General features: G+C 35.5%; 1 protein-coding gene across 1 annotated transcript in view; it reads left to right on the top strand.

Annotated features, from left to right (window-relative positions):
* The window catches only part of LOC115881294 (clarin-2), a 50,009-nt gene that overhangs the window by 22,112 nt on the left and 4,280 nt on the right, over window positions 1-23,617 (top strand). Inside the window, exons 2-4 of the mRNA XM_030898720.1 lie at window positions 7,292-7,589; window positions 16,887-17,075; window positions 20,577-20,712. Of these exons, the coding sequence (XP_030754580.1) occupies window positions 7,367-7,589; window positions 16,887-17,075; window positions 20,577-20,712 (548 nt within the window). The 5' untranslated portion in view covers window positions 7,292-7,366. The remainder of the gene's footprint in view (window positions 1-7,291; window positions 7,590-16,886; window positions 17,076-20,576; window positions 20,713-23,617) is intronic.

Here is a 23,617-nt window from a genome sequence, read left to right as displayed (position 1 = left end):
AGAAAATTCCTTATTGGAAAGAATTCCCTTATTGATCTTTCTTTAAAGAGGAAATTGCAAGTATCCAATCCCTCATTACCAAAATTGTATGCTTTGCCAAAAATTCATAAACCGGACAAGTCTATGCGCCCAATTGTTTCGGTTGTAGGTTCTCCGACTTATTTGGCAAAATGGTTATCAAGGGAGTTCGAAAATTTACCTGATCATGAACCTTCTTTCTCAGTTAAAAATAATATTGAATTCATTAACAAAATTAAAGATATAACATTGCATGAAGGTGAAATTTTGGTCTCTTTTGATGTATCTTCGTTGTTCCCAAGTGTTCCAATCACACATATCTATGGCTACTTGAAGGAATTACTGAACGCAAATGGTCTCGACAACAAAACTGTGATTGAATATATTGAGCTTACATCGTTATGTATGAAACAAAATTGTTTTCAATTTAATAACAACATAATAAAATTATATAAGGATTCTTGCCACTTAACTGCTAATATAGAAATTTAATTCTACGCTGTGTTTGTCATAATGCGGATTAACCTGCTCTCACTACCGGTTTCGGAGCCCTACTCCATCATCAGGTGAGCTTGGGAGATCCACAAAATGACAACCACAGCGCAGAGATAGTTAATTCCGACTTGTCGGAAAGTATCGGTTAGATATTAAGTCCCGAACGGGAGATAGCGGCCTGCGTGCAATGGTAGTACTTTCGTACCACCGAGGCGCAACTATCGCGCAACTATCGATAGTATAAGGATGGTAAAAGGCTTTTTTTCAGGCAAGCCAAATTATAAAATAGAAAACAAATTTCTTGCAGTAGAGGTATATAATAAAATTATATAAGGATTCTTGCCACTTAACTCCTAATATAGAAATTTAATTCTACGCTGTGTTTGTCACAATGCGGATCAACCTGCTCTCACTACCGGTTTCGGAGCCCTACTCCATCATCAGGTGAGCTTGGGAGATCCACAAAATGACAACCACAGCGCAGAGATAGTTAATTCCGACTTGTCGGAAAGTATCGGTTAGATATTAAGTCCCGAACGGGAGATAGCGGCCTGCGTGCAATGGTAGTACTACCGAAACCGGTAGTGAGAGCAGCTTGATCCGCATTATGACAAACACAGCGTAGAATTAAATTTCTATATTAGCAGTTAAGTGGCAAGAATCCTTATATAATTTTATTATATAGGTACCTCTACTGCAAGAAATTTGTTTTCTATTTTTTAATAACAACTTTTTTGAACAGCGGGAAGGTACAGCAATGGGTAATCCATTGTCTCCATTTTTGGCTAATTTATTCATGAGCAGGTTTGAAGTGGAGGCTAAGAATCAGTTTGAGTATTTTCCAAGAGTATGGTTTAGGTATGTGGATGATATTATTACGTTTTTCGTCGGTTCCGTGTGGATAGAAAGTCACAATTTATTTAAGCACTATTTATTTAACACTAATTAACAAAAATAATAACGATAAAAGACTTATAGAACTATTTACAAACGATTTATAACTAAGAATTTATTTTGAATTTTAGCGCGTCAACTGTATATTTATAACTGCCCTCTCTAGGCCACTGCCGCCGGCTTTTATACCGACAGGTAAAGAAATCTAGAATAGTCCAAAGATCGTTAGGCGCATAGAGAAGGTTTTCGAATGTTCTCGTATGTACGCGTCCATTCTAGTGGGTCTCGATTCTTCTCGAACGAATGAATCATTTCGGTGTCTATGCGATGTTAAGGTCATCCGAGGGCGGGCCATATTGTGAGGTTAGGTCGAGTCCACACCGGCTCGCAACACTGCCCCCTTCTTAGGCACATGCTCGTCCCGAGATGTATACGGTGAATGAAGGTATTTGCAAAGCTGGCCCCTGGTACATTGCGAAGTCTGGTAGAAATAGCAGTCTACAGTTTTCTCTCCCGATCTCAGCTTTGGGTTGTAGCAGCAAACGAGGATCTCGATTCTCGTAAATCTGAACAAGACTTCAATCATGTTCCGGATTGTACGCCAACTCAAACCATCGAGTCCACACGCCAGCTTCGGAATGGCTAATCGTGCAATGTTGTTGTTTAGCAGGGCTTCTCTCAGTTCAATCAGGGTCTTCCATAGATTGAGATAAGTCGGCTTACTCAGGGACCATTCCTTGGTGACCAGGTAGAAGATGTGCCTTGCTTGACCATGTGCATTGTCGGTTAGCCTCAAGACGCTTCCAACCTCTGGATCCTGTCGGCGTAGTTCTCCGACACGCCCAAACTTCTCATTGAACGTCGCAGCGATTCCTCTGGACATCCGCAAATCTCGAGCCACACAATGAGCGAGCGAATAATCAGGAGGCACGGAAAGAGGTCTCGTTGATCTTCTTTGGTTACACCATAGCGAGCCTTCTCACGGCTATTGTATCGGGCCATGAAATCGTCAAAGGACATCTCCGAATCAGGGGGATCAAAGCTGCAGGTTCTCACGGTCCCAGCACGATCTTCTATTTCGCCTTGGTAGGGGCTCAAACGGTTGGAAATGGACTACCCTCGGTTTTCCTTTTTGCAATTTTTCTGATACGGTATACGACGTCATTAATTCTATCCATGACTTCGTATGGCCCTTCCCACGAGGATTGTAGCTTCGGAGATAACCCACGACGTCTCTGCGGGTTATATAGCCACACCAACTTCCCTGGTTGGTACCCTCCATGCTCAGCTTGAATGTCGTAGTGTTCCTTCATTCAGTCACTAGCACTTTGAATATTTAGGCGGACTCTCTGATGAATGTCGTCCATCCTTTGACGTAGTGTGTGGACATAATCTTCTCCGGCGACTTCTTCTCCCGGTCGGCAACCAAATTTCAGATCACAGGGTAGGCGCACTTCCCGTCCCATAACGATGCTGGCTGGAGTTTGCCCTGTAGATGCAAGAAATTTGTCCCAGTCTCTTTGGTGGTCAGAGACTACTTTGGCCAGATAACGGTTGATAGTTCTGTTCATGCGTTCAACCATCCCGTCGGATTGTGGGTGTAGAGCAGTCGTCCTGGTCTTGCGGATGTTCAGGACTTCACAGACGCCTTGGAACAGATTGGACTCAAAGTTTTTCCCCTGATCTGAATGAAGCTCCATGGGAACACCAAACCTGCAGATCCATTCTTTAACAAGGGCATCAGCAATCGTGGACGCTTCTTGATTTGGCAACGCGTAGGCCTCGACCCATTTGCTGAAGTAATCCATTACTACCACAATGTATTTGTTGCCATCGTTCGTCTCCGGGAAAGGACCAGCCACGTCGATCGCTATTCGTTCGAAGGGACTACCAACATTGTACTGGCGCATAGGGGCTTTACCACGCTTTTGTGGCCCATTAATGGCTGCGCAAATGTCACATTTCTTACACCAGGCCCTCACATCTTCTTTGCAGTTCACCCAGTAGAACCGTTCACGCACCTTGCCAAGTGTCTTGGTAACACCAAGATGTCCTCCGCTGGTTCCATTGTGAACTTCCTCCAAGACTTCTGGGACCCTCTTCTTTGGAATGACGATCTGCCTTCTCTCTTCTTGTCCCTCCGGTCTCTCGATCACACGGCGAAGTAGTCCGTTATCTATTACCAAGGAATTCCACTGGGCCCAGTACGACTTTACTGCGTTCGGCGAATATCTGCAAACTTCTTCCCACGTTGGTCTTTGGCCTGTGTTTTTCCAGTTAATTACTAAACCTAATTCCTGGGTCACTGGTTTGGTCATTTGCAAGATCTTCGGGTTGCCAACTATCATTAACCACAGTTGTTCTTAGGTGTTTCACTTCTTTCTCTTCTGCTCGGGAACAATGCTTACAGTCCTTAGCGCAAGGTCTTCTGGAAAGTGCGTCGGCATTTCGATGGATTGCCCTAGCTCGATGTTCTGTGTCGAAGTCAAATTCTTGTAATCGTTCAATCCATCTAGCTACCTGCCCTTCAGGATTCTTAAACTGCAACAGCCATTTCAAAGCAGCATGGTCTGTTCTTAACAAGAACTTTCTTCCATAGAGATACTTGTAGAAGTGTTCCACTGCTTTAACTACTGCTAGTAATTCTCGTCTGGTTACACAGTAGTTCCTTTCCGGTTTTGACAAGGTCTTACTAAAATAACCAATGACTTTTTCTTGACCATCCTGGATCTGAGACAGAACAGCGCCTAATGCAACATTGCTAGCGTCGGTATCCAATATAAAGTTTCCGTTGCCAAGAGGGGGTAGCTAAGCATGGGCGCACTAGTCAGGGCCTTCTTCAATTTTCGGAATGCCTCGTCAGAATCTGAGTCCCAAGAGAAACGCCTCTCGCCTTCGGTAAGTCTGGTCAATGGTTTTGCGATGGTGGCGAAACCCTGTACATAGCATCGATAGTATGTGCATAGTCCCAAAAAGCTTCGTAGTTCATGTTTATCTTTAGGTATCGGCCACTCTTCCACTGTCTTGGTCTTCTGTGGATCTACCGCAACTCCTTGGGAGGAGACTACATGGTCCAAGTAGTGTACCTTTTCTTGACACAGATGACATTTCTTGGGGCTAAGTTTCAAACCAGAACTCCCTAGTCGCTTGAAAACTTCTTCCAAATTCTTCAAATGATGGTCAAAGGATTTCCCAACCACACTATGATGTCATCCAGGTACACTAAACAGGTAGTCCAGGATAGTCCCTTTAACACAGACTCCATTAGTCTCTCAAAGGTAGCTGGCGCGTTGCACAATCCAAAAGGCATGACGGTAAATTGCCACAGTCCGAGCCCACCGAGAACGCTGTCTTCTCTCTGTCTTTCGGCGCCATGTCCGACTTGCCAATATCCACTCTTCAGATCTAACGTAGAGAATATCGTTGACCCCGCCAGTGTGTCTAGAGTATCGTCTATCCTCGGCAGGGGATAGCTATCCTTCTTGGTAACATTATTGAGCTGCCGATAATCAACACAGAACCTGGTGGTACCGTCTTTCTTCTTTACTAGTACTACCGGCGATGTCCACGGGCTGTTAGATGGTTCGATGACACCCTCTTCTTTCATTTCTCGAAGGATTTTGTCAGCTTCTTCACGTTTGGCGAGCGGAAGTCTTGTTCAGATTTACGGGAATCGAGATCCTCGTTTGCTGCTACAACCCAAAGCTGAGATCGGGAGAGAAAACTGTAGACTGCTATTTCTACCAGACTTCGCAATGTACCAGGGGCCAGCTTTGCAAATACCTTCATTCACCGTATACATCTCGGGACGAGCATGTGCCTAAGAAGGGGGCAGTGTTGCGAGCCGGTGTGGACTCGACCTAACCTTACACCTGACACCAATTGTTACGTTTTTCGTCGGTTCCGTGTGGATAGAAAGTCACAATTTATTTAAGCACTATTTATTTAACACTAATTAACAAAAATAATAACGATAAAAGACTTATAGAACTATTTACAAACGATTTATAACTAAGAATTTATTTTGAATTTTAGCGCGTCAACTGTATATTTATAACTGCCCTCTCTAGGCCACTGCCGCCGGCTTTTATACCGACAGGTAAAAGAAATCTAGAATAGTCCAAAGATCGTTAGGCGCATAGAGAAGGTTTTCGAATGTTCTCGTATGTACGCGTCCATTCTAGTGGGTCTCGATTCTTCTCGAACGAATGAATCATTGCGGTGTCTATGCGATGTTAAGGTCATCCGAGGGCGGGCCATATTGTGAGGTTAGGTCGAGTCCACACCGGCTCGCAACAATATTTTTGCTGTTTTTGACACACATTCAGACACCATAGATAATTTTATTTCTAAGTTAAATAATCGTTTTCCTTCCATTAAATTTACGCATGAAATTGAGGAACAACGACAGATGTATTTAAACCATTTCTAGATGTATTAGTTATTAGAAATACTAATAATTGCCTCTGGAATTTGATATCTATAGGAAAAATACCACCACACGCAGATATATTCCTAATGATTCACATCATAGTGTTGAACATAAAATGGCTAGTTTAAATTTCTTAGTTCATAGATTACTTAGTTTCCCACTTTCTAACGAAAGATATGAAATAGAAAGAGATTACATTAGGAATGTAGCTGAGTGTAATGGATATTCTCCTTCACTAGTTGATAAATTAATTAGAAAACGTAGGTATAGGTTAATGATTTCTGAAAATTCGACTTTTCAAGTGGAGAAAGATACGGCTAAATATTTTTCAATACCGTTTCATAGAGAGTTATCCCGTGGTCTAAAAGGAATTTTTAAGAATGTCAATTATAAACTTGTGTATAGTGCTAATAATAAATTACAACAATTATTAGGTAATCCAAAGGATAAAACACCTCCACTGGAAAGGTCGGGTATTTATGAAATTTCTTGTAAAGATTGTAATCAGAAATATGTTGGGCAAACTAGAAGATCAATATTAACTAGAGATTTAAAGAACATTTAGCTCAGATAAGATATGGTAGACCGGATAAATCTTGCGTTGCCGAACATATTGTTGATAAAGGCCATTGTATAGATCTTAATAATTTAAAATTAATTAAACAAGTCTCAAATTACAGGCAATTAGATGCATATGAAAGCATCAGAATTAATAAATGTAAAGATAGTATGAACAGAGACAACGGTCCAATTCCTTCAAGTTCTTTGTTCCTACTACTCTAGTGGCGGAAATAACTGTTACGCTCAGTGGGCTCTGACTCGGTTGGCTAGATTTTGCCACGCCCACTCGGTGCCTACTGGGCGAGTATATAAACGCTCAACTTGTAGATTGTACTTTAGTTTATAATCATCTGCTGATGATGCTAACATGGTTAGCGAAACGCGCGTCCAGTGTAAAAGTAAAAGTGTTTTGGTTTGGTTTGGTGATTTACTGTTTTTATTTTTATCTTGATTAGTTTAGGATTTATGCCAAAAAAATGAAAATAATACGTTTATATTAAATGACAATATCTTCAGAACTATTGTATATATTGGAACGTAAGTTGGTAGTTTTATATTCTTAACCTCGGCAAGTTAAATGCCGTTTTCAAAAAAGTTCTAAGCCTTCTAGATTTCGCACAACAGCAGTCAAGTTTTTGTTTTCTTATGGCCGCCATTTTGAATTTTTATACTATTAGATAGAGCAAAAAATAATCTATACGTTGGTATCTACCTTAAAAAAAATAACCAATATTGGCATTCGACCACCGAAATGTTAATATTTTATGTAATTATATTCAGAGAATAATAAATAGTAATAACTAAAACGAATGTGTACCCGTAAAAATACCTAAATAGATTCATATAAGTATTAAATGATTTTAATTTGAATAAATGTATTATTAATTTCAGATCACTGATGCACACGATCCTGGATAGAGGATATAAAATGGTGAAATTAAAAATAGAGCGTAAAACCTAGCAAAAATGAGCAGTTTACTTAAGAGAGGACTTATATTTTGCACTTTCTTCGTCGCTTGTGCGGCCGCTGCCCTGCTCTTGGCGGGTTTGGGCACGAAATACTGGATACAAGCCAGCGCCAAGCGAATAAAGAATCCATTGGAAAGCGATGGCAAGATACACTTCGGATTATTCGAGGGAAGGAAGGAACTTAACGTAGCTTACGGATGGAGAACATATGACATAGATGGTAAGTTAAATATGTATTTAGAAAAAAATATATATTAAGCTTATATTATCTTTTGGAATGGCCATGCATGTAGGCTCACCTACCAGAGTATCCAATACCAGTTCTAGTACTATAGACTATGTTGTGTCATCTTTTGATCCTAACTCTATCGCCTGCAACGTCTTTAGCTCGGGTCTCTCTGATCATGAAGCAGTTTTAACTGAATTTTCGATAAGTCCAAAATCAAAAATGCCCCTCGTAAATTATGCCGTATTTTTTTTCAGAAAGAATGCTCAAAAGTTCAGCCACTTATGTAAAACAACCAACTGGGATACTAGCTCTTATGATGTCGACACCGAATTTTCTATTTTCGTAAAAACATTAACCAGTCTAGCGTTCAAATCCTTTCCTCTTAGGCCTATAAAAAATAAGCATAATAAACCTTGGACCACTAAAGGTCTACGCATATCTTCTAAAAACATGCGTTCATTATCTCACTTTAAAAAATTCTCAGAGAGTGTCTTCTTCCACAATTACGTAAAACTATACAGAAAAATTTATTATAAGACTATAAGAGCCGCTAAGGACCTTTATTATAATAGGAGAATAGTCAATTCTGGTAATGTTGCTAAAGAAACATGGTCTATTGTGAATGAATTGAGAAACAAAGCTTCTTCGTCTAGCAATATCTCTACCTCACCTGAGAACCTTAACGATTACTTTGTAAATGTAGCGAAAAACTTAACTAATACCATATGTCCTCCTCATGATCCACTTTCTTATCTCTCTAATGATAATGTAAACTTACACAGTTTCTTTTTTTCGCCCGTAGTTTTAGAAGAGCTTCGCAGTACAATTAATACCATCAAAAATAAATCCTCTTCTGGGACCGATGACGGGCTAACTTTAAAAATGTTTTCGAATCTGCCAGAAAGCACTCTGAATCACCTAACAACTTTAATAAACATGTCGTTCCAAAATGGTATTTTTCCAAAATGTCTTAAGACGGCAATAATCATTCCTCTGCATAAAGGAGGAGACAAAGATGAAGCTTCTAACTATCGCCCAATTGCACTCCTTCCAACGCTATCTAAGATCATAGAAAGGTTGGTTAAAAGAAGGCTCGTATCTTTTCTGTTTAAGTACAAAATACTTACTGAATATCAATTTGGATTTCTAAGCAACAAGTCCACAAATGACGCTATGTTTTCCCTCCTTAATAAAGTTTACTCTAGCCTAAGCAACCACCATTCTACAGCAACAATTTTCTGTGATTTTTCTAAGGCGTTCGATTGTGTAAATCATAAGATCCTAATTAATAAACTGCAGCACTATGGGTTCAGGGGATCATCTCTCGAATGGTTTAAGTCGTATCTGAGCAACAGAAGTCAACTTGTGAGGGTGGATACCACGTTGTTTTCTAGCAAGCCAATAGAATGTGGAGTACCACAAGGCTCAGTACTAGGCCCTATTTTGTTTCTTCTTTTTATTAACGACATTGCTAACATAAACATCAGTGGCAAAATATGTCTTTTTGCGGACGACACTAGCTTCGCTTGGAGCAACAAGGACATCACGGCACTTCATAGGATTATATCAAGTGACTTAATCACCATTAAATCTTGGTGCGATTCGAACCTCCTGAGTCTCAACATTTCTAAAACTAAAGCTTTGTCGTATAAAAACTCGTTGCAGCCTTTTGTACTTAACAACACCACCATTGACGTCGTAAAATCTGTAAAATTCTTAGGGCTTGTTGTGGACAATTCTCTGAAATGGGACATACATATCGAAGCTTTGTCGAAAAAATTGAGCTCTGCCTGTATTGCATTAAGGTCTGTTTCTAAGGAGCTTAACTTTATTTATTATGCACTTTTTGAGTCGCACCTCAGGTATGCCCTTCCATTCTGGGGTACGTGTTGTGCGACTCAATTTGACCGCATTTTCAAGCTCCAGAAGAGAGCTGTTCAATATTCACTGGGACTAAACAGCAGAACTCATTGCCGGGACTTTTTTAAAGAATTAAAAATATTGACTCTTCCTTCCTTATTTATATTTGAATCCGTTTGCCTAATACGTAAACATGTATCAGCTTCTCAAGAAAGGCCATCTCACACTTATCCACTCAGAAACGCGTAGCAAGATCTTTATCTACCTACCCCACGCTCAGAGTTAGTTAAAAGTTCAATATTATACAACTCGAAAAAAATTCACCTGCCATGAAATCAAATCCATAACATCATTTTTTTCATTTCGCAAAGCATTGAACTCTTATTTACTAGACAAGGCTTTCTACGCCGTAAATGAATTATATTTTGAAAATCGAATTTGATCTTGTAAACACTGAAATAAATTTATTTAGAGGTCATTGATATTTTACTATAAACTAACTAAATATTTTGAATATTATTTTTATTTTTTTGTTCTTTGGCATTGTAAACATTTATAAATGTTTATTTTAACAATAAGACTGACAATATTATTTGTATAATGTTTTGTATTATCTTTTGTTTGTTTGTTTGTGTACCTTGTTTTTTTACTTTGTTTCTTAGTTTACCTTTGTCTACAAATTGAAAAATTTTTTGACAATAAAGGCATTTATTTATTTATTTATTTAAGCCTGGTTGACATAGTACATACAAGTAGAGGTGGGCAAAGATTGAACGAGTCATTCATTTGAACGAGTATTAAAAATGAATCGTAAGATTCTATTCCCCGCTTAGAATACGGTTCGTTCAATTGAGTCGTAGAAATGAATCGTAGGGATTGAATCGGATCACTGCTGAATCATGACCAGCATGGATCCATAAAATCTGAACGAATGAGTCGTAAGAATTGTATGGGATCACAATACACCGGAAATGACTACAACAAAAATTGTAGTCATTTTCGGTGAAACAGGATGTGACCGAAAAGAATTGAATATGTCAATCAATCCAAATTTATGTTTCCTAATGTTATGTTAATTTTAATTTATTAATATACCAAATCTCGTTTTTTTATCTGAAAAAAATAAAAAAGTTATTGGGGTAAGCCATTTTTGAGACGCGCCCGGTATAGTCAAAATAATGGGTTGCAAATTTTTTTGGATCTATCTGAAAATATTGTATCTGTTGTTATATGTTGTATCTGAAAATACCTAAGCTGTTTGATTGCTTATGTAAATTACGCCTATTGTAGTAGAAATAAAATATACTTTTGAAGTAGGTATGAAAAAAAAACTCCTTAAAAATAAAAATATGGTAAGGCACATATTCCCTAAAGGTGAAGTTTATCGATAAAAAGTATCGATGTTTCTAGAACTTACGACCCAGAAAAATCAAAGATTTTCCTAGATTTAAGTATGAACAATCTTCGAATTGTCGGGGTTTTTAATAATTTAAATTAAATTATTTTCAAATGTACAGTGTGTCGTGTGTCAGAACTAAGATCCATACTAAAGTTATATTTTTTCTTATGGAACACCCGGTATTTTATTTAATTTTTGGATTCTTGGTTATAAAATAAGGCATTTATTATAAAGGTGCGTCTACATTGTTCGTGATCCTGCTCGCGCTCTTGCTTCTGATTTTGCTTTCGTTGCTTGCGCTCCTGATTTTCCTGTTTCTCAAGATCTTTCGGCTCGCAAGCATCGGCGTCCACATTGTATTGTAGTGCTTGCGTTCGTGCTGTTTGGACATGGACGATACAGAAGTATTTTTCATAGCGACTGCTAGTGCAATCATTATTGCAAAACGAAGGAGACAAAGAGAAAAAAGGCGGTGTTGGATGTTTAATAATTTCAAAAGTAGATCTCAGCACAGTGAAAGTAAACATCTACGCGATTTACAAACAGACAGAATGTTTTTTAATATTTTTATCGCATGTCCGCTACTGATTTTGAAAGACTTGTTAACTCAGTTGGTATTGAAAGAAAAAATACAACTTAGGAAGTGTATTTCGGTTAAAGAAAGAGTTAAATAAAGATTGGTCATAACATTAAGATTCCTTGCAACTAGAGACTCACATACCAGTTTGGGTTATTTATTCAAAGTTTCCAAGCAAAGCATTAAAAATAATACCAGGCGTATGACAAAATATAAATAAAGTTCTCAAAGATCAGATTAAGTAGGCAATATAAATACAGAAGAATATACCTGTACTGCAAGAAAGTTGTTTTCCATTTTATAAATATAGAGTTATATTTTATTAAAGGTATATATAATATTACTTTTACACTGGACGCGCGTTTCGCTAACCATGTTAGCATCATCAGCAGATGATTAAAACTGATGACTAAGTTTTAATCATCTGGTGATGATGCTAACATGGTTCAGTGTAAAAGTAAAAGTGTTTTGGTGTATTGTGATGATATAGTGTTCTATTTTGCAATGGGGAAACACCAGAACACCTCATCGCTGAGTGCGCCAAGACAACCATTCGTGCCATGCAGTTTGGTGCGACTGGGACTGATATCAGAGATGGAGCACTAACCTCTGTAAAACCGTCTCAGATATTGGTTTTTGTCAAAGCACTGAGACTGTATGCTGAGTTATAACTCAAGAAAGAGGGACACAATCGATCTGCAAAGTCGCGGTGATTAACCATCCTCCCACACATTCTACATTCTACATCGATTTTCTGCTGCATATAAAAAAGTATTTAAATTAAAAATGTTAATTTTACAAGTATAATATAGTATTACCCTTGATTTAAGGGTATTACCCTTGGTATTACCTTTAGATGAATAAATATTATCAAAAAAATTTGTTAAAAGATTTCCTTTAAAAAGTTACTTGGTATGTAATTAGTGGTAATTACGTTATTTCAATAAATAAAATTGTCAATCAATAGAATTTTCATGTATAACTATGACTAGTAAGTTAACGAATTCGTTGACTTTCTCTAAGTTATTCTAGTTTTTAAATTAAATGTAATTAACTCCAATGTCATAACCAGTGTAGATATAATTATTTATTTGTTTACGGCGACTACTCTAGATTTTGAACATTGTTTAAGAATTAAACTAAAGGATTTATTTATTTTATAAAATTGGAATCATACTCTACTAAACAGTTTTTATGCGAATTTAGGTTCAACTACATGAAGAAAATTCTAATGTCTAATAAGTAATTGTTAAAATATCTTTATTTGATATAAATAGAAAATGACACCCTAATAAAATTACGTATGACATGTCAACTTTTGACATTTTCGCATATGGTTTTTTTTTAAATTGTAACTTGCGGTTCATAACGACATTTTGGCTCGAAAAAAATAAAAAGTGTGTGGTACTAAATTATTTGTGAAAAATGTTTTTTTCCAAATATGCTGATGAGCCACCCTTGTTCCATTTAAAAAAAATGAGATATGATTAAAAATACGATTTGGACATCTTTTAACCGGCCAGAACAAGACACGACAAACATTAGACGATTAAATCTATTTTTCCAGGGTTCCTTCAGTAAAAATTAGTGTTTTTAACACAGCCATGACACTCTAGATTGAAATGTAAAATGCGATTTTTTTAAGCGAGAATGTCAAAAGTTGACATATGATATGTCATTCTATTCAGAATGTCATTTTCAATAGAATACAGTAAAAAAATACCGAGGGTACCATTTAAAAATCAAAAGTTTTAGTCATTTCCGGTGAAACAGGAAGTGGCGGAAAACAATTGAATACGTCAATCAATCCTAATATATGTCATATACTAACATACCAAATTTCGTTTTTTTTATCTGAAAAAATAAAAAAAGTTATAAGGGTGAGCCACTTTTGAGACGCACCCGGTATTTCTACAATGTGCTTTACCATTACCTGCATTTTCAATCAAAGTATAATTTTCGTGCATCGTCCAAATATTAAACTGTTTTATAATATATATATATATTTTATATATAAATTATCACCTAACCGTTTTGTATTTAGTTGTAAAGTGGTTCATTCACTGTTAATAGCATATAACTGTTTTAATTGTGAAACCTGTTTACTCAAGTAAACTAGTTGGTCATTTAAATTTAAAATTTAGGTAATGACACCGTAATCATTTCTTTTAATATTTATTTGCAGTTATTATTATTATTCTAAATATGGTAGCATTATAATAAATAAAAAAGGATTATCTAGGGTATAAATTATTTATTTATAAATAATCTACCAATCGTCAATAGAATCGTAATATTTCTTTTTTGTCCCACAGAAAATTGAAGATGGATTTAAACTTTATTTATAGTTTACCAATAAACGAAGACTAATATTACTTTAAAACTGTGATTAAAACGTAAAAAATACGTTGGAGTACATTTTAAGGAGATCGCGGAAGTTAGAACTCATTGAAACTCAGGAACTTGTTTCAGTCATCCTGCTTTTATTGTGATGCTATGTGTGACGTCACCAATCAGACTTAAACTTGCTGTATCTTAAAAACAGCAAGTGTTGCTGGGATGAAATTTAGAGCAGGATGCAACAGGGGTTCAGCGCAAGCATGAACCAGTTTAGACGATCCTGCTTCTCATGTGTTGCCAAGTGGGAAGTTAGCAACCAAAATAAAAGTAACTATAGCTGAAAATTGGTAGGTGTGGCTGAGTAGGAATTTGAAGCAGGATAAAGCGGGATTGTAGCAGCCCAAGCAGGATTGTATTTTATAATTCCTGCTTTCAAAGAGTTGCCAACTTCCCCGATCTACTTTAAGGAGCTGTTTTCTGTTTTCAAAAACAATGAGATCTTATACCGGATGGTGCATCGTCGTTGGTAACAGGGTCGGACTGGCCATATACTTAGGGACGGCGCCGGCCATTGCCAGCCGGGCCCCAGCCTTCGCGGGCCCCCCTGTCTTAGTACCTACATGTAAAGTAGTTCATTATTTATTCCTAAATAGAAATGAAACAGAAAAAAGTACCAGTAATATTCTCGGGTTATCCCCAAAACTATTCTTATTGGATTAACAATATGTCCATTTACATTTCATTTTGGTTTGCATTGCATTACGGTTAGTTCCCTAATCAAACAGTAACAACAAATCAATAGGGAAGAATTGACCAAAATGTAAGGCGAAAAAATACGTGAAAACATTCCACCCGGCCCGGTATATACCCAACGGGCTATCTGACAGTATTTTTAGATTTTCAAATTAACTGATAATTTGTGAGATACAGAGGCCAACTTAATTTTTTTAAATACGGACCTGCATTTTTTATTTGAAGTTTTGAAAGGACTCTTCTTGATACTTTTTTTTTGTTTTGGGTACAGGTTACAAGAACAAAACTATTTAATTATTATTTAAAATAATTTCAAGTCCGACCGTTGCCGATGGTCCACCCGACTCTGGTTTTTCTGTAAATTATTTAATCTGATCATATTGGAAATCTAAGATATATCAGATAGCCCTAATAAGGTGGCTATGAGAATGTGTAATTAGTTTTTTGATTTTCTAAAAAGCAACGACAGAAAAAAATAAAATTTATTTTCAAAAAACTCAGCAATCCTTGAAATTTTTAAAACTTTTTGGATGTCATCTTGGTGAACATCTTAAAGCGCAACTTTCGTATCTATCACGGTTACCGAGACACTAATGCTCGTACCTCGAATTTGTAGCACCCTGTATACCCGGTATTTACCCAAGTATGTTTATTTTATTAATTTAACGTACTATAACAAATTTTAACAACAATTTGTTCTTACCTTACTTATCTTACCCCACAAAGACTGCACAATAGTCTTAATTGTATCGAAAATACAGCACAGCGCAGACCATAGGCGCAGACAGTTCCATTTAGGTTACGTGAATTTTATAAGGTGGTTTCCAGACGAAATATATTCTCAATAAGTATATACTCTACACCTTTTGAGTACCCAGGTATATACCCATACTTCTTTATTATTCCCATTAAGTATTTACCCACCTCTCATCACTGTTCAAGTATGTTCTCTCAATTCTGATAAAAACAACAATGTAAAGAACGACGGACGATGCTCACCAAACCTGTACTAAAATATGCTTCATAGATTTAAAATATTGTTGCAGCATAGCATAACACATTTTAAAAATATTTTCGTAAATATGCTGTATATTTTTTCTCGAACGAATCGAGGGTTTTGCTATCAGTGCTATTTTCAAACCTGTCGTTTTCTTAAATCAATACTGTTATGAACTATGATCTCCAAATAACAGTTGTAAAATAACAGATCATTAAACAATAGTCTGTTTCTACTTTATGATCGCAACTTTTGAACAGTGGAAACCCAAGTAAATGGTAATGTCTGCGGCGATGAGTAGTAATAGAACACAGAATTGTTTGTATCCATTTAATGTGCTCTTTAAATTAATTAAATTATTTAATCTTTAATTTACTCACTTTTAGAGGTGTGTAGTTCGTGAACGAACTATTTCCAATGAACTATTCCGGCCCCGGAATGAAAGGAACTAGTTCCTGGTTTCTCAAAGAACTAGTTCCTCAGGACCTATTCCGGGATCGAGACTGTGACCGATATATAATAATATGCGACGGCGACAGATCGGCTAGCGCGCGTAGCCCGATGGTAGGCAGGAGTGGGGAGTGCCAGCTATACGTTATCGGATCCGGACTTAAAAGAACTAGAGGAATTAAATAAAAGACTAGTTTACCTAGAATAGATCAGCCAGCGCGATTGATGCTAGGCAGGCGTGGGGAGTGACATAGAGGAACTATTAAAAGACTGTTCACGGGAATCTATTCAGTCGGCAGATCCAAGATATAATACAAGGCGACGATGATGGATTCGGCCTTGTCTATTGCTACAGCCGAGCGGGGTAATTACCACAGAAAATTGTCGTGGATACTCTTTTTGATTTTTAGTTTGTTTTTTAAATATTTTATGGGAATATTTCACTTTAGGTCCCTAAAATTAAGAAATACCTTATAAAACGAAGTAGATATTCTGAATTTTTAAACAAAAACAAAAAGCTTGAAGTGAGGAAAAATGCAATTTTTCGTAAATTTTTTGTAATATTTGCTCCAATTGATTTGTGATATAGTTTTTTAAACTCTGATTTGAGTTTCTTTTTAATTTTTTTATCTGCAATAAAACTTACCTATATGTTTTTAACATACACAATTACACGTCTCGTTATATCTCCGTACATTATAAAAATTATACAGATCATACTGTGAATAGTTCTGACTGACAACGAAACGCATTAGCAAGCAAGGGGGATGTCAATGTTAGTCGGAAACTATTGTGAACTAAAGACCTAGTTCAAGGAACTATTCCTCTGGATGAACTAGAACTAAGGAACTAGTTCTTCCCAAGGAACTATAATTCCCACCTCTACTTACTTTATGTTTTCTCTAATTTCAGTGATAGCTACGATGAAGTACGAGCCAGAGTTTCTCAATTACTGGTTTTGGATAGGTACAATAGGCGCGCTGTGTCTTGGACTTCTATTTTCATTGTTGAGTGCCGTTTTTGCTGTTATTAACACTGCCACAACAACCCACCGATATTTAGCTGGCCTGTCAGGACTAATATTGTGGAACTTTCTTACGTGTAAGTATTACTAAGTTTACAAAATTATTCTAAAAGTTTGTTTACTATTCAAGTGATAGTTAAATTTCCAAATTTACTCTAGTGCTTATCACGTAACGATTATTATCTCGATATTTGGTATCGCGTATGCTTAGGTGTTCTTCATATGAATTATTCATAGAAAAAAAAACGGCGTCTGCGACGGCTGTGAAATAAAGATCGCTGTCATTTTATAATATGTAAATTTATATGAGAAATGTCATCGATCGTCATTTCCCAGACAACTGAACGCCGTTTTTTTTTTCGATCATACGGTACCTAGACATTGGATATAAATATGCTTGATCTGTGGTGGACGCTACATATTTAAAATATTAAAAAAAAAGATATTTATTTCGATTTTTGAGATATATGAAAATTTTATTTTAATCAAGATTTTAATCTCTTTTAAATCGTACTTAACTCGGTATTTAACTTCTATCCACGAATTTTTAGAAAATGTTTTTGCCAACATTTAGAAGACCCCCCCCCAATTCTATTATAAATTCAATAGGTACAGTGTAGTCATTTTATTTTGTCCAATTTTTAAGATGATATAACTTTTTTTATTTTTGGAGATTCCTTGAAAAACAGAAAATTCGTTGAAAAAAAAACAAATTAAAGAGTTTTAGTCGATATTTTTGCGTATTACCAACTGTGTCATACGCCGTCAAATGTCGAAGTTAATAATATAAACTAAATTTTCTTTAAAGGGACGCTCTATATAGGGTGTCCCAGAAATAAGTGCAAGTATTTTAAGGGGTGGTGGATCTCGATAAAAGAAACATATTTTCTCTTTATCGTTTTTCAAATAAATCCAAAATAACGGAGTTATTTTACTTTGAAAATTTCCAAAAAAACATATCTTTTGTTAAAAAAAAAAAAATTTTGAGAACCACTGGATCTTTTCTGGATTTTCTTTCTTGTAAATTTAATCTACTACCTATGTTGCCATATCATCAAGAAATTGTTTTTATTAAATAAAAACTAAAAAAATTTCCCAAAAAATTTTCAAAAACTTTTTTTCGCCAAAAAACCCTCATAGGCGTGTTTCTAGGGTTGAACTATACTACCAGTTAAAATACTTGCACTTATTTCTGGGACACCCTGTATATTAGAAGTGATAGCACATATATAGCAGAAGTGATAGATTTTGTCTAAGTTCGAATTATGAAGAATAGATTGTGATTATCAATTAGATGTATAGATTATCAATATGTATGGAGTAGGATAATAATATTTTTATACTCGAACTTTTATACTTGATGCTTTTTATATTTCTGTTATACAGGGTGAGTCTTAAATAAGTGCAAATATTTTCAGAGCTGGTAGATCTCGATAAAAGAAACATATTTTCTCTTTACCGTTTTTCAAATAAGTCCAAAATAACCGAGATATTTTACTTTGAAAATTTCCAAAAAAATTGATTTTTCGCTTAAATTTTGAATATCACTGGTTTTTTTCTGGTTTACTAAAAGTTTAGGTATGTACTATGTACCTTTATACTACCAATGTTGCCATATTATTACAATGTATATTTTTAATGAACGTCCTATGACCAATAATAAACAAGATATAGCCTGTTTTAACTGACACAAAGTAAAATGCTAACCCTGTACCTGTATTACAGTTACATTTTCTGTTGATTATTCTGATTTATGTTCAGTTTCCACCAAACGAAACCATCTTATTTTTATTTAAAAAAAACAACTTTGATTGCTTTAAGAGATCATTTTCAGCTTTGAGAACTTTTTTTTAAGATTCTATCTATTATTAAGATCTATTTATTAAATCTAAAATTGTTGTTTTAAAATTATTCAACAAACGTTTATCATTATTATTCTCATTAATAAATAACTTAAATAAGTGATCTTTTATAAAAACTAGTTTATTTATGCATAATCAACTTACATTTCTTTATGTTGTGTAAACGTAACAAACAACATTTCAAAATTAATTTCCATTAAGTTTAAGGAACGATATGCTAATTAATATTAATTATTTACACCGTTAAATCGCCGTTTAATAATTACTACTAATACAGTAAAATTCTAGTTAACCACAGTCATGTAAGTTTAGGTATGTTGAAATGCTGTCCTAAAATCTTAACTTAATTTTTAAGCTCAATCCATTTAAGGATTAGGGCCAAGTTTTTAAGTTTTATATTGAGTATAATATAGATATACCGGGTGTTTTTCAAAAGTGGCTCACTCCTATAACTTTTTTCATTTTTTCAGATAAAAAACTAGATTTGGTAAACATACCAAATTAAACAAGTATATGACATAAATCAGGATTAATTGACGTATTCAAATTGTTTCGGTCAGTTCCTGTTTCACCGGAAATGACTAAAACTTTTGATTTTTAAATGGTACCCTCGGTATTTTTTATTTCATTCCATAGTATAGAATGACATATCATATGTCAACTTTTGACATTCTCGCTTAATAAAAAATTGTATTTTAAATTTCAATCTAGAGTACCAAGGCTATGTTAAAAACACTAATTCTTAATCAAGGAACCTTGGAAAAATAGATTTGATCGTCTAATGTTTTAGTGTCTTGTCCTGGTCTGTTAAAAAATGCCCAAATCGTATTTTTAATCATATATCTCAATTTTTTCAAATGGAACGGGTGGCTCATTAGCATATTTGGAAAAAGCATTATTTTGCAAATAATTTGATACCACACACTTGGTATTTCGAGTCAAATTTTCGTTACAAACCGCAAGTTATATATTACAGTTGGAGGTTGGAACCTTTAGTGTTACACAGCAAAATAAAACACTAAATCACCACAATACACCAAAACAAATTTTAACAATCTGCTGATGATGCTAATAGCGAAACGCGCGCCCAGTGTAAAAGTAAGTGTTTTGGTGTATTGTGGTGATTTAGCGTTTTATTTTGCCGCAAGTTATGATTTCAAATAAACCCTATGCGAAAATGTCAAAACTTGACATATAATATGTCATTCTATTCAGAGTGTTATTTTCTATCGAATAAAGTAAAAACATACCGAGGATGTCATTTCAAAATCAAATTTTGTAGTCGTTTCCGGTGAAACACGAAGTGACCGAAAGCAATTAAATACGTCAATCAATTCAAATTTATCTCATACACTAACATACCAAATCTAGTTTTTTTTAACTGAAAAAATAAAAAATATATATATAAATATATATATATATATATATATAAATATATATATAAAAAAATATATATATAAATAATATAATATATAAAAGTTATAGGGGTGAGCCAATTTTGAGACGCACCCGGTATATATCGGTATTTGCTAAAGTCTCTCCAACGAGTCAAGGAAGATTTCGACAGACGCCATCCAAAAAATCAAAATACAAATTCACTTATGAATAAAATAATAGACTTAGACAAGTGTCACTGTCAAGTATTATTTCGTGGTGCTAGACCTTAATGCAGATAAATATACTGATAAAATGTGATTATATTATTTTTAATTTTAGTTTTTACGTCATTATGTGGTATTGGATTATGGATAGCACAATACTACACTACAATTCAATACAACGTTTTAACTAGAGAAGATAGAAATAACGAATGGACCTCAGAAGGAATGGCGGAACTGTCCTTTTCGTTTTGGTATGTCATGTAATATTTAATTTAACAATAGTATTGCTTAACAAATCAACTTCAAACTTCATATTTCCCTGATATTTCCCAAATAACGATTTATTAACATAAAATAGACAACAAATTTCTTGCAGTATAGGTATATAATAAAATTATATAAGGATTCTTGCCACTTAACTGCTTATATAGAAATTATATATTGTATTTGTATATTGGCATATTGTGGATCAGCCTGCTCTCACTACCGGTTTCGGAGCCCTACTACATCATCAGGTGAGCTTGGGCAGATCCACAAAATGACAACCACAGCGCAGAGGTAGTTAATTCCGACTTGTCGAAAAGTGTCGGTTAAATATTAAGTCCCGAACGGGAGATAGCGGCCTGCGTGCAATGGTAGTACTTTCGTACCACCGGGGCGCAACTATCGATAGTAAAAAGATGGTAAAAGGCTTTTTTTCAGGCAAGCCAAATTATAAAATAAAATAAAAAATCTTGTAGTATAAGCTCACCTGATGATGGAGTAGGGCTCCGAAACCGGTAGTGAGAGCAGATTGATCTACATTATGACAAACACAGCGTAGAATTAAATTTCTATATAAGCAGTTAAGTGGCAAGAATCCTTATATAATTTTATTATATACCTATACTGCAAGAAATTTGTTTTCTATTTTATAATTTGGCTTGCCTGAAAAAAAGCCTTTTACCATCCTTTTACTATCGATAGTTGCGCCCCGGTGGTACGAAAGTACTACCATTGCACGCAGGCCGCTATCTCCCGTTCGGGACTAATATCTAACCTACACTTTTCGACAAGTCGGAATTAACTAACTCTGCGCTGTGGTTGTCATTCTGTGGATCTGCCCAAGCTCACCTGATGATGGAGTAGGGCTCCGAAACCGGTAGTGAGAGCAGGTTGATCCACATTATGACAAACACAGCGTAGAATTAAATTTCTATATAAGCAGTTAAGTGGCAAGAATCCTTATATAATTTTATTATATACCTATACTGCAAGAAATTTGTTTTCTACTTTATAATTTGGCTTGCCTGAAAAAAAAGCCTTTTACCATCTTTTTACTATCGATAGTTGCGCCCCAGTGGTACGAAAGTACTACCATTGCACGCAGGCCGCTATCTCCCGTTCGGGACTTAATATCTAACCGACACTTTTCGACAAGTCGGAATTAACTATCTCTGCGCTGTGGTTGTCATTTTGTGGATCTGCCCAAGCTCACCTGATGATGGAGTAGGGCTCCGAAACCGGTAGTGAGAGCAGGTTGATCCACATTATGACAAACACAGCGTAGAATTAAATTTCTATATAAGCAGTTAAGTGGCAAGAATCCTTATATAATTTTATTTATTAACATATAACTAAAGCCTGATTTTCATGCGTCCGTTATCCGTTGATACAATGGTCCGACGGCGCTCTGATTAAGCATAGCGTTTTCGCGCCACTTTTCATCCGTAATTTGTTTACTCCAGCCTGTCAACGAAGGCGGAACGTACGGACGCGGACGTTTTGACACTTTTTTGACAAATTTAATCTAACCTTAATAAAAATATAATAGTACAAGAACTAGCATCATAGGGAAAACGAGAATTTTAAGAAAGCTGGTTCTTTAATATATCTTTTGGTATGCTCTTCTGACCAAAGTGCGGGCCGTCTAGCTGCCAGTAGACTACTGCAGTTCACATCTGTACAGGGTATCCCATTTTCGTGTGTTTTATGGCATTTTTCGTTTTTGAGTATACAATAATGCGATTTTCACATTACTTTGCTACTTTTTTTTAAAACAAAATATGCTACACATAGGTTTGTGCTAGCATCCTTCATTCCTGAAATACAGGGCGAATTTGTGGAGCGCAGTAGTGAACATATGTTGAATACAGGTATGATGCGTAGTAGTGAACGCAACGTCTACCGGCAGCCAGACGGTCCGCACTCTATTCAGGAGAGCATAGCAAAAGATATATTAAAGAACCAGGGCTGGAACTCTGTATCTAAATAGCGATCGGTAGCAATGAAGAATACTGACCTTGGCCGTACAAACTAAACGGCAAGCGACAGTATTCTTCATCTATTTATTATCGTATCATCGTATCGTCGGACAACGGATGCATGAAAATCAAGCTTAAAACGATGGTACTCAAGAATCGTTCATGAAATGCTATTAAGCTTAGAGAAATTAAGCATTAAATTGTGACTGCATATAATCAATTTTTGCAAAATTGAAAATATTTTAGAAAGCGAAATTCTGAAACCTTAATCAAATCTAGTTTTATTTTAATATTAGAACCTATGGAGCGTAGAGATGAGGAGAAATAACTCCTATGGGACTTAATTTGAAAAAGTGGTCACAAAAATGGGAAGAATAAGGGTTCACCAAATAACCACAGTGGCGCTAATGATGCATAAATCTAAAAATGAAAAGTAACCATAGATAAGAGAATAAAAGTAACATAACCAAACATTACCCAAAAAAGCTTTGTTTTTATTTTTTAGAATATAAAATTACTGCTGAATAAAAATCGATAATTTATATCATGTGAGATATATATGTATATAATTTATATCATGTAAGAAAATAAAATTTGTATTTTTTTTATTTCATTTCTTATTCTAAAAATTTTCGGCACATATTTTAAATTTTAGGTGTTTGCTACAGCAGGTTAAGTTTTCCCTTTTTTATGACCCCCATTTTTTAATGCACGAAGATATTTCTCCTACCTCTACACTCGATAGTAAAATCTAAAAATGTAATAATATACAGGGTGTAATCGAAATCATACGGAATCTGCGTTATTAGTGAAGATAGAAGGGTGCGGTTTGCACAAACCTGTCCCAGTTTTTTTGCTAAAGGGAAGATACTGTAAACAAAATTTTCATAGCTCTCTTCGTTTCTAAGCTACA

Source organism: Sitophilus oryzae, unplaced genomic scaffold (genome assembly GCF_002938485.1).
Source record: "Sitophilus oryzae breed Bouriz unplaced genomic scaffold, Soryzae_2.0 scaffold_1712_pilon_pilon, whole genome shotgun sequence".
Taxonomy (NCBI): Eukaryota; Metazoa; Arthropoda; class Insecta; order Coleoptera; family Curculionidae; genus Sitophilus; species Sitophilus oryzae.
This window is presented reverse-complemented; position numbering and strand designations above follow the sequence as displayed.